The following is a 10,886-nucleotide window of genomic DNA, read 5'->3' as shown; positions in this document are numbered from 1 at the left end:
GTGGCGGTGCTGGGATCCCAGGGAATGTGGGGAGGGTCTGGCTTTAACCCCCTGCTTCCGAATTCACAAGGGCTGGGGCGTGCCTGGGTGTCAAGACTCCTGGATTCTAGTCCCAGCTCTGCTGTAGAATGGGGGTGACCTTGCCTGGCCTCAGGGGCTGTGAAGTTCAGTGCACTGAGGCCTGAGGTGAGGACAGGGTTGTGACCAGCTCCCCCCAGGGTGTTAGCAGAGCCTGGCCCCCACCCCTCACATCCGCCTTAGGCCTAGTGGCTGGGGGCAGCAGGGCTAGGCCGGGTCCCACTGATGCATGGCACCTGTTAAACATGATTTTATTATTCAGCTTTTGGGAAAGAACCACTGCACTGCCCCAGGGGTGTTAGCAGCGAAGAGCCAGCTAGCTGGCTTGCACCGGGGCGAGCGGCTCCATGCTACCCATTAACGGCAGTGGCTGCGCTGCTGCGTGTCCTGTGCCTGGCGCCTTAGAGGGGGGAACGCCCCTAGCACAGGCTAGCAGAGTCCTGTCGTAAGGGCAGCCTGGGGGGATGGAAGCACGGGCGCATCTGTTCTAACCTGCGCTACAAATACCCCCTTTTGCAGTGGAGAGGGAACCGCCCGGCAGCGCTGAGCTCTGGCTCCTGCCTGCCGCAGGGAAAACAGAGAGAGTTTCACTCCTGTCTGAGGCTGGTGCCCAGCTGTCAGCTTCCTTGTGGGGCGCTGGTCGTGCCCTCGCTGGAACGGAGCGGGGGCAGGGGAGGGTGACTGTGGGGTACTTAACCGATGGAAAGGACGCCTGGCAGCAGTAGCTGTGCCCAGCCTGGTGCTGGGCCCTGGGGGATAGATTTTGGGAAAGATTTAAAAAAACAAAGCCCCAGACAGATGATGGTTAGAGGCCTTGGGGGGTGGGGTGGGGCCCCCCATTAATGTCTTCTGAAGTGTCCCCACCCCCAGGCGCTCTGAGCCAGTTGTGGCTGTATCCAGATGCTCCCTGGAGTGTGGGGTGATGGTGGGGAACCAGGCGGTTAGAGGGGGCTGTAGGGTCACTGGTGCAGGGCAGGCCCAGGACTCCTGCATGGCTGGGCACTGAGCTGCTGTGTAGGGCAAGAAGTCGGGCTCACCTCACCCCCCCGCCCCCTCACATGCTATGCTCTGAGGCTTGCTGCTGCTGCCCCCCATACAGTCCTGGCCGCCCCCACTGGGAGACAGGTCTTAATAAAGCAGCTGCCCAAGGCTGAGTGTGTGTGTGATCGGCTGGGGGGACGCCTGACGCTCCAGCTCAGCAGGCCGGCGGCTGCTCCTCTGCTGTGTGGGTCTCCTCCCTCCAGAACTGCACGCGCCCCTCGGTGGCCGTGAGCAGGCCAGGCTCGCTGGGGTGGAAGGACAGGGACTGGACCACGCCTCTGCCGACGGTCAGGCTCAGCGTCAGGGAGCCCTGCGGGGGGAGGAAAGACCCCCAGTGAGAACGACCCGGGCGGCTAGGAACAGAGGTGGGGACTTTGCCTGGCGCGGGCTAGACTCTCACCTCAACCAGGTCCCAGAAATACACCTTCCCGTCCTCCGAGCAGCTGGCCACGTGCGTGTCCTTCTCGCTCAGGCAGCAATCCAGCTTGTAGGCTGTGTTCTTGTGGCCGGTGTACCTAGAGCAGACCAGACAGGGGCTGCACAGGGGAGAACAGGGAACCCCTCCTGGAACACACCCCAGCCCATGCCCCACGCTGGCTCAAAGCCACCTTCCTTGTGTGCAGGGCCCCTGTGTGCTGAGCAGCCTCTCAGGAGGGAGCAGCGGCCCTGGATTTCAGAGGCAGGTGCCTAAATAGCTTGGAGGAGCTGGGGATGGGGGGGCTCAGAGTCAGTTGCTCACCCCTGCAGCAGGCAGTGTCTGTGTCTAAGACCCCAGACTCAGGGAGAGGCTGCCCCTGAGAGTGAGCGTGAGACTCTTGTGCAACAGGGGTCCTGGGGCTGGCTGAGCCCCCGTGTTGAGCCCCAGCTCTGTGCCTGAGGTGCGGGGGGAGGGGGAGTGTCCCCCACACATGCATCCAATGGCCTCGGGCCAGAGGGCAAGGGGGTGACTTACTCTCCCAGCAGCTCCCCAGTGTCCTTGTCCAGCAGGCGCAGGGTGGAGTCCAGGCTGGCAGCCAGCGTGCACTGCCCGTCCTTGCTGAAACACACGCTGGTGACGGGGCCTGCAGGAACAAAGCAGCAGATGCTGGAGGTGACGGAAACTAGGAGCTGGCACAGAGGGGGATGCTGGGTAAAAGCCCAGCCAGCCTGCCCACCCCCTGGCCGGGGTCTGGATCAGAGCCAGCACCCCATTTTCCCCAATCCCCCCAACCAGCCAGCCCCCTATTTCCCCCACTCCTCAAGCCAGCCAGCCCCCTGCCCAGGGGCCAGATCAAAGCCAGTGAACCATTCCTCCATTGGGCAACCAGCCAGCCCCACCCTAGGGATGGATTGGAGCCAGTGCCCCTAGAGGGGACAGGCCCTGGGTGTCATTCCCTGACAGCTTGTTTCCCATGTAGGAGCAGCATTGGAACTGGCGCCCCCTAGAGGCTATTCCCTACCCCTGAATCAGCCCAGCCCAGCCCAGCCAACCCCTCCTCCAGGGCACCTGGTGTCAGGCAGTGGTGGGGGGATCTTTTGCGGGATTCTCTATCCCTGGCAGGATGTTTCCTACAAGCAGGAATGAACCCAGGGACGTTCTCTGGCCTGGGCCATAGAGGAAGTCAGCCCAGACGATCGCCATGCCCCGTTCTGGCCTTGGCTCTGTGGCGGGAGCTGTTTTCTCTCACTCACTTCCAATGTAATCCGAGTACAGCTCCCCTGCGCGCAGGTCGTAGCGCCGGACGCGGCCATCCACAGAGCTGGGGGGACAACAGGGAGGGGTTACAGGGCAAGTACAGAGGCTGTGATGCACACACGGCCCAGCTGGGGCATTCCTGGGAATGTAGCTGGAGGAGCGGGGAGTCGAGCCCCTGAACCAGCTCCTTTCCCGCATACGGCAACCCACAAGGGTCAAACGTGAGGCTGCACAGCCCTGGTGGGGGCGGTTACCTGCCTCTCCCTACCTTGGTGAAGGTTCTTCAGTCTGTGCCCTGGGGGCTCTGGCTGTTCTAACTCACGCTTAGGTCTAGAGGTGAACTGCAGGGGCCGGCCCCGTCCTGCCCCAGCGGAGCGCCCCTCACCCAGAGAGGATCTCGTAATCCGACACTTTCAGGCTGGACACCCCGTCCTTGGCTTCATCCAGGATCTGGATGGGGTCAGGTCTGCGTGAGCGGCAGTCCCAGCAGCGGACGCTGGAATCAATTGAGCCTAGGAGAGAGCACAGCGCAGATTTGGAGGAACAACCTGGGCAAATCCCTGGCTGGATGGGACCCTGCCAGACCTCAGAGTTCCTTAAGGACCTGCAACGAGTCAGCTGGGGCTTGGGAGCCACTTTGCTTACCTGACAGGATCACGGTGGCCTCCTCGTTGAACTGCACGCAGTTCACCTTCTGTGGATGGAGACACAGGTCAGGAAGGCCAGCTGGGGCCAAGTTCAGCGCACGGGGCGTGGGTCTCGAGTGCTCTCCCTGCAGTCGCTGGGCCATCCCCCAAGCAATCTCCCCCTAAGCCACACTGATCCCCTCACCCCCTCCTGAACACCCCAACAGCCCCCCATCTCCCCTCCCAATGCTCCCTACAAGCAACTCAACACGACCCCGAGCTGCTTCACCATCCTATAACCCTCCCCGTGCCCACACTCAGTTGCTGCACCTCTCCGGGCGCCCCTCTAGGCAGCACCACCTCGATTCAGTCCCCACCCGGGTAGCAGGAAGGGTTAAGGCCGCCATTGGTCACCCGCACTGGCTGAGAGCAAGGGAGCCTCTCCAGACTGATGTACTAAGCGATGGGGCAGCCAGCTACACCTGTAACTTGCGTAAAGTCCCAATGAGACAGGGAGAGAATAGCTGGGCCTCCCCCAGCCCCTTCCCACACCCAGCCAAGTCATTCCCACATGTAGCAGGCTGGCTGATATCAGCCTGTGGCACCCCCAACCCAGGCAGCACTGCAGTAACCAAATAAGTCTCACCCCTGCGTGACCTCTGAACTTGCGGATCACCTGCCCACTGGCTACGTCCCACAGGGCGACTGTTTTGTCGGCCCCGCAGGAGCAGAGCTGGCTGTTATCGAAGGAGCTGTGGGGGAAGCAGGAAGACAAAGTTAGGCATTACTGTGGGGCTCTGACTACGCAGCGGGAGGTTACAGACGTGCATCTATGAGGCTGTACATCCCTTTGGCATGTCGGCATAGCTGTGCTCGTTTTACGGCTGGGGGAAACTGAGGCACAAGGGGGTGACGTGCCACACAGCAAATCAGTGACATAATAGAACCCAGGAGTCCTGACTCCCAGTGTCTCTCCTGCACAACCCACTAGAAACCACTCCCGCCCAGAGCTGGGGACAGAACCCCGGAGTCCTCACTCTGCCTCCGCCAATACCCTTCCCCACCTGTTCTAACCACTTGCATGTCAAACACTCTAAAGTGGTTTTGATCCTGAAGTCCCTGGGGTTATGAGAGAAGTGGAGTCCGTCCCCTGCCCTTACCCAGCCGCATCCAACACTTCGTAGCCGTGGCCACTGTAGGTCTTCAGGAGGGTCCCCTTGTGGGGGTTCCACAGCTTCAGGGACTTGTCACTTCCGCAGGTGAGACAGTAATTTCCATCCACTGCAGGAGACAGGACAGAAAATGACACAAAGGGACAGTGTAGCAGCACCACAGCTTGTGCCTGTCCCACATCCAGCATTTCCACCCCACAGCTGTCCTCTCCTCCCTGCTGTCCTCTTGCTCTGTCTGCATGGCTCCCTGCTAGTCCCACTCCTCCATGTATGCTCTCCCAACCGCCCCCTCATGATGGAAGAAACTAAGGGCAGATCTCCACTAAGACACACCCTCCCCTCATTCCCACCAGGACACAACAATAAGCAACACACTTAATAGTCTGGACTCTTGACGTGCTGGCATCAACAGGGCTCTAAATGCCCCACACGGTTCTGACTTCACTGCTCTGACCACTTGACCTCACTCCCCTCCCAGAGCTGAGAACAGAGTCCAGGAGTCCTGGCCCTCATTTCAACCCATTAGACCCCACTGCCTCACTTCATGGGGCCCGCGAGGAAACACTCACCATTAAACCTCACTGCCCTGACCGCTCCCTGTTTGCACTCCAGATTCTGCACCAGCTTCTTTGGCAGTTCTGGCTTCTTGGGCTTCGGTTCAGGAAACGCCATGATGGGACCTACGGTGGCTAAATCGGAGAGCTCTGGACTCTGCGACCGGGGGCTGGGGTGATGTGACACAACAGGGATCAGCTGGGGCGGGTTACAAATCTCTCACCAGACTCCGGTTTGACGGGTCCTGGGGGCTGGAGTTACTCGCTCAGAAGCTGGTGCCGTCCTGGCTAAGGGAACAGCAGGAAGGTGATTTGGTGGCTGTTGCTGCCACAGGAGGCAGGGAAAAGGAAAACCCAATCCCCTTGGCTGGGTTTGATGCGCAGTCCAGGGGGGTCGGGGACCCAGGGAGCTGCACACATTTAGAGCCGTCCAGGACCCACCCCTACAGAGCTGTGTGCAGTGTCCTTCAACGCACCCCCTATGGCCTCCCCAGCCTTGTACCTATAGAGCCCCTATACCTACCCCTCCCCCCGTGCCTTCCAGTCTCCTACCAGCCCCTATAGCCCCCCATGCCTATCACAGGCTCACTCATCCCCCCATATGCTCCCGAGCCCCCTATAGCCCCCCCTTTCCTCCACGCAGTACCTGGGGAGAGGGGCTTCCGTGTCCGGCTCCCATTCCGTCCCCCGGCCCCGCAGGTTCTGGCTCCCTTGGTTCCGCCCCCCTTGGCCCCGCCTCCTCTGAGTCAGGTCCTGCCCCGCGGACGGAAGAGGGGCAGGGCTCTTTGTCGGCCCCGCCTCGTCCCCTGCCCGGCCCCCGTGGGACCGGCTCGCCCCGGCCAGGCGCGGGGAAAGGGGGTTCTCCGGAACCATTGCTCCGGGCCTCGGGGTGTTACACCGATCCGCGCCCCCCGGAAGCATGTCCAGCAACAGCATGGCGGACCCCCGGCGGCCCAACAAAGTGCTGAGGTGAGTGGGCCGGGCTGGGGTGCGTGGGGCCGGGCCGGGTTGTGCTGGGTCGGGCTGCGCTGCGCTGGACTGTGCTGTGCTGTGCTGCGCGGGGCGGGGCGGGGCGGAGCAGGGCCAGGTTGGGCTGCGCTGGACTGTGCTGTGCTGCGCGGGGTGGGGCGGGGCCGGGTTGTGCTGCGCGGGGCGGGGCGGAGCGGGGCCAGGTTGGGCTGCGCTGGACTGTGCTGTGCTGCGTGGGGTGGGGCGGAGCGGGGCCAGGTTGGGCTGCGCTGGACTGTGCTGCGCGGGGCGGGGCCAGGCCGGCCGGGTTGAGTTGGGTTGGGTTGGGGCGGGGCCGGGCATGTGCAGAGGGCGCGTTATGTTAAGTGGCTCCATGTCTAGTTGGCAGCCGGTTTCAAGCGCGGTAACCCGGGGCTCGTCCTGGGGCTGGGTTTGTCCAATATCTTCATTAATGATCTGGAGGGTGGCGTGGGCTGCACCCTCAGCAAGTTCACAGAGAAGACACTAAGCTGGGGGGAGAGGTAGATATGCTGGAGGGCAGGGATAGGGTCCAGAGTGACCTAGACAAATTGGAGGATTGGGCTGAAAGAAATCTGATGAGGTTCAACAAGGACAAGTGCAGAGTCCTGCACTTAGGATGGAAGAATCCCAGGCACTGCTACAGACTGGGACCGAGTGGCCAGGCAGCAGTTCTGCAGAAAAGGACCTGGGGGTTACAGTGGATGAGAAGCTGGATAGGAGTCAGCAGTGTGCCCTTGTTACCAAGAAGGCTAATGGCATTTTGGGCTGTATAAGTAGGGGCATTGCTAGCAGATCAAGGGACGTGCTCATTCCCCTCTATTTGGCATTATTGAGGCCTCATCTGGGGTACTGTGTCCAGTTTTGGGCCCCACACTGCAAGAAGGATGTAGAAAAATTGGAAAGAGTCCAGCAGAGGGCAACAGAAATGATTAGGGGGCTGGAGCACATGACTTATGAGGAGAAGCTGAGGGAATTGGGAGTCTGCAGAAGAGAAGAGTGAGGGGGGATTTGATAGCTGCTTTCAACTACCTGAAAGGGGGTTCCAAAGAGAATGGAGCTTGGCTGTTCTCAATGGTACCTGATGACAGAACAAGGAGGAATGGTCTCAAGTTGCAGTGGGGGAGGTTTAGATTGGATATTAGGAAAAACTTTTTCACTAGGAGGGTGGTGAGGTGGGTTACCTAGAGAGGTGGTGGAATCTCCTTCCTTAGAGGTTTTTAAGACCTAGCTTGACAAAGGCCTGGCTGTGATGATTTAGTTGGGGATTGGTCCTGCTTTGAGCAGGGGGTTGGACTACATGACCTCCTGAGGTCCCGTCCAACACTGATATTCTGTGATTCGGGGTCCCCATAGTGAGGCCACAGTGCTGCCCCATAGGGAACGCTGAAGCATGCCCTCGAGGGATGTCTGGACAGGGAGCTCCACTTGGCAGCCCCTTGATAGCCAAAGCCTCAGGGTGGGGGCATATTGTCCTGTTAAACGGGAAGAGGTGATCGCTATGGGGTCTGTATCTGGTGGGGTTACCCAGTGGAATCCCTAAGGGATGGGTGATCGCTATGGGGTCTGTATCTGGTGGGCTTACCCAGCGGAACCCCTAAGGGGTGGGTGGTAGGAATCTGGTCAGTTGTTGGAGGGTTATGGGTGACAGTCTTTTGGCAGAGAGGAGGGAACTGGAGATACTGGCACCTCCCACCCCAGTTTATTCTTGTTCCCTAGTCCCCGTCTTGCCAATGGCAACCAACCGGAAACCTGCCAACACGTTTCCAAAGCCCCAGAACAGAGCTCATGTGGGACTGACTTTAGATCCCTCTCTACCTGCATTAGACCTCATTGTTGGAGGTGAAAGGCTCCATAGCTCATTCCCTGATTGTGCTAAGCTGCTCAGGCCTGGGGGTGGATATGAACTGGTGCCTTAGATGAGAAAGCCCTTGTGTCAGATTCCTCGTCCCCACCCTGACCCACCCAGTCTGCCTGAGCTCGGTCTTGACTGATACCAGGAACCTGGAGATGAAAGGCCCCTAATCCCATTCCACAGCCCCGCAGATCCTTGTTTATCTGCATGTTACCTATGGAGAAGAGGGCTAATAGTTTCCAAGTGTGAATTAACAGTCCCCTCTCTCTCTCGTAACATGCTATTGCACACTTGCTTTGTAGGTACAAGCCTCCGTCTACAGAGAACAACCCCACGCTGGAAGATCCCACTCCAGATTACATGAACCTGTTGGGGATGATTTTCAGCATGTGCGGTTTAATGCTTAAGGTGAGCAGGAAAGGAATGAACATTAGATCTTGAGTAGGTAAGATGCCTTCTAGGGCAAAGCAAACATGTAGATGCATGCTCTTTATTATAAAGGACATCTGTGCAGCTGGGCGCTGTAGCACTCCATAGCCTCCCCGTGCCTGTTCCCCTAACCAACTGGCTGCTCTTTCACAGAATCCTAGAAGTGCTGGGCAAGGAGGGACCTCAAGAGGTCACCCAGTGTATATATTTGCAAAGACAAACCCACGGCAACGAGTCTCAGCGCCAGATCAATTGGTGTGGCTGCAGGGCTAAAAATACCAGTGCAGACGTTCCCACTCAGGTGGGAGCCTGGGCTCCAAGACCCTCCTGCTTTGGCAGGTTTCAGATCCCGGGCTTCAGCCCAGCGGGAATGTGTATGCTGCCATTTTTAGCCCTGCAGCTCAAGCCCCGTGGGCCTGAGTCAAGTGCCCCAGGCTCTGAGACTCAGTGCCACAGGTTTTTCTTTATAGTGTAGACATGCCCATAGTGCATCTCCTCCCTGCCCACTGAGGCAGGATTAAGTATGCCAAGACCATCCGTGGCAAATGTTTGTCTAACCCAGTGGTCCTCAACCTTTTTCATCTGGCAGGTGCTGGACGACGAGCCACCGAGGACCGTGGCTGACTGACAAGCATCCGCCGAAATGCCGCCGAGAAGCAGCAATGTCAAGCAGCGGCGACGCCTCTTGATGACACTACTTTTCGGCAACATTTTGGCGGATGCTTGTCTGCGGACCAGTATGCGGGCGCAGATAGATGCCCCAGTGAGTGGCATGGCACTTGTGGGCACCGCATTGGGGACCACTGGTCTAACCTGTTCTTAAAAACCTCCAGTGACAGGGATTCCACAGCCTCCCTATGTTAAATGATTTGGGGGATGGAAGGGGGGAGACCTAGAGTGGTGTAAGCCATTGCACTGAAACAAGATTGGAAGAGGAGGAGTCATTACTTCTGTTCCCGGCTGAGTGTTTAGTGGGTAGAAAAGGGAACTGGGAGTCAAGGCTCTAGTGGTCTCTTCCTGGCTGGGAGGAGGGAGTGTGTCCTAATGGTTAAATCAGGGGACTGGAAGCCAGGACTTCAGAGTCCTGTTCCCAGCTCTGCTACTGACTCACCATGTGACTTTGGACGATTCAAGGAAATGGTACTGATACTAACTTCACAAGGGAGCAGGGACTGTGATCTTTGTTTAATGAATGTTTTAAAGAGCTCTGAGACTTACCCAGTGTTATTAGATATTGAAGATCCTGAGAGATCCCATAAGTGGTCACTTTGAGGCTCTCAAATTAGTTCCTCTGTGTTTCTAGCTGAAATGGTGTGCTTGGATTGCTGTCTATTGCTCCTTCATTAGCTTTGCCAACTCCAGAAGCTCAGAGGACACCAAACAGATGATGAGCAGCTTCATGTGAGTCATTGTCTCCCTTTAACCATCTTATTCACTGACCATGTGAATCGAAGACGTACGTCCAAATGTGCCTGCCTGTCTGGGTTGTGGTTAGAGCAGAGGAGTAGAAGCCAGAACTTCTGGGTTCTGTGCCCAACTCTGCCACTTAAACTGCATGATTTTGTACTTTGACACTTTCCTGCTGCCTTGGTTTCTCCATCTGTAAAATGGGGATAAAATGGTGTTGGTGATTACTATGGAGCACCCTTCATCCTAGTCAGCAATGAACCAGTGCCCCAGCATGATGCTTTGATGATAGAGGGCTGGTCTGTTGGAAGTGCCATTGTTTGGATGAGATGTAAAAGCAAGGTCTCATTCGTTTTTGGATATTAAATTCCATGGCATCTTTTCATAAAAGCTGAGCTGTGAATCCATGTCCTGACCAATTCCCAACTCTGGAATCTACAGTCTGTTTCCTTAAATACCTACACTACAGTTCCAGTTGGATTTAAAATTCATCTTCTGTCAAAAACTGATACAGTGTTTGATGTTAAGCAGCTGCTCCCTTCCACTGTAGAGGTGGCGCCATTTCTATGTGGGTGAGCAATCCTTGTATGCATGGTTAAGAAAGCAAGTACTTTGGAATCCCTGGGAATTGTTCGCCAACATGCTAGTGCTGTACAAGACCCAGACATGATGGTGGATATTGAAATAATAATAAAAAACCTCATGGTTGGTTGGTTTTTAATATGATTGATTTTCTTCCTCTGGATTCAGGTTGTCTATCTCTGCTGTGGTGATGTCCTATCTACAGAATCCCCAGCCCATGTCCCCGCCTTGGTGAAGAGATTACAGCTCATTGCACAACTCCTTCTTGCAAATCCCAGAGAGACACTGTTGGGGGAGAGGAAGGATTCACACACTAGAACCATCTGTTTGTACAAGCGGCGTGTTGTAACACTCGGCTATCAAATTTAATGGGTTGTTGCTGTAGGAGCTTTGGTTTAAAAAAACAATCGGTGTGCACATAGAATGATGTCTTTCGTCTCTTTGTCACCAGTTGAAAGTGCTTACCGTCTCTGATATTTT

General features: G+C 57.0%; 2 protein-coding genes across 4 annotated transcripts; one reads left to right on the top strand and one right to left on the bottom strand.

Annotated features, from left to right (window-relative positions):
* Positions 1–312: 312 nt before the first annotated feature.
* On the bottom strand, positions 313–6,104 carry WDR83 (WD repeat domain 83). Of its 3 annotated transcripts, none has more exons than XM_030545936.1 (10): positions 5,793–6,104; positions 5,162–5,316; positions 4,581–4,701; positions 4,067–4,172; positions 3,440–3,488; positions 3,180–3,306; positions 2,791–2,858; positions 2,072–2,180; positions 1,520–1,634; positions 313–1,429 (listed from the first exon to the last, which is right to left on the bottom strand). In XM_030545936.1, the coding sequence occupies exons 1-10, from the start codon at positions 6,080–6,082 to the stop codon at positions 1,274–1,276; spliced, it is 1,296 nt and encodes a 431-aa protein (XP_030401796.1). In that variant the 5' UTR covers positions 6,083–6,104; the 3' UTR covers positions 313–1,273. The 3 variants fall into 3 exon arrangements, with proteins under 3 accessions (XP_030401796.1, XP_030401797.1, XP_030401798.1); XM_030545937.1 differs by having other exon boundaries at positions 5,162–5,434; positions 5,793–5,883; XM_030545938.1 differs by having other exon boundaries at positions 5,162–5,430; positions 5,793–5,868.
* On the top strand, positions 6,035–10,830 carry WDR83OS (WD repeat domain 83 opposite strand). Its single transcript, XM_030545949.1, has 4 exons — positions 6,035–6,115; positions 8,291–8,396; positions 9,721–9,818; positions 10,575–10,830. Exons 1-4 carry the CDS (start codon positions 6,066–6,068, stop codon positions 10,639–10,641), a joined length of 321 nt encoding a protein of 106 aa, XP_030401809.1. The 5' UTR covers positions 6,035–6,065; the 3' UTR covers positions 10,642–10,830.
* The last annotated feature ends 56 nt before the right edge of the window (positions 10,831–10,886 follow it).

Source organism: Gopherus evgoodei, unplaced genomic scaffold (genome assembly GCF_007399415.2).
Source record: "Gopherus evgoodei ecotype Sinaloan lineage unplaced genomic scaffold, rGopEvg1_v1.p scaffold_40_arrow_ctg1, whole genome shotgun sequence".
NCBI lineage: Eukaryota > Metazoa > Chordata > Testudines > Testudinidae > Gopherus > Gopherus evgoodei.
Note: the sequence above shows the minus strand (reverse complement) of the source record. Positions and strands in the feature narration are given on the sequence as shown.

Bases quoted from the DNA above. Each gene is read 5' to 3' on its own strand.
- WDR83OS (XM_030545949.1), top strand. From the start codon at position 6,066: ATGTCCAGCAACAGCATGGCGGACCCCCGGCGGCCCAACAAAGTGCTG. The intron at 6,116-8,290 runs GTGAGTGGGCCG...CTTGCTTTGTAG, and splicing joins CGGCCCAACAAAGTGCTGAG to GTACAAGCCTCCGTCTACAG. The intron at 8,397-9,720 runs GTGAGCAGGAAA...CTGTGTTTCTAG, and splicing joins TGTGCGGTTTAATGCTTAAG to CTGAAATGGTGTGCTTGGAT.
- WDR83 (XM_030545936.1), bottom strand. From the start codon at position 6,082: ATGCTGTTGCTGGACATGCTTCCGGGGGGCGCGGATCGGTGTAACACC. The intron at 5,317-5,792 runs GTACTGCGTGGA...ACATCACCCCAG, and splicing joins ACGGAAGCCCCTCTCCCCAG to CCCCCGGTCGCAGAGTCCAG. The intron at 3,307-3,439 runs GTAAGCAAAGTG...GCTCTCTCCTAG, and splicing joins GGCCACCGTGATCCTGTCAG to GCTCAATTGATTCCAGCGTC.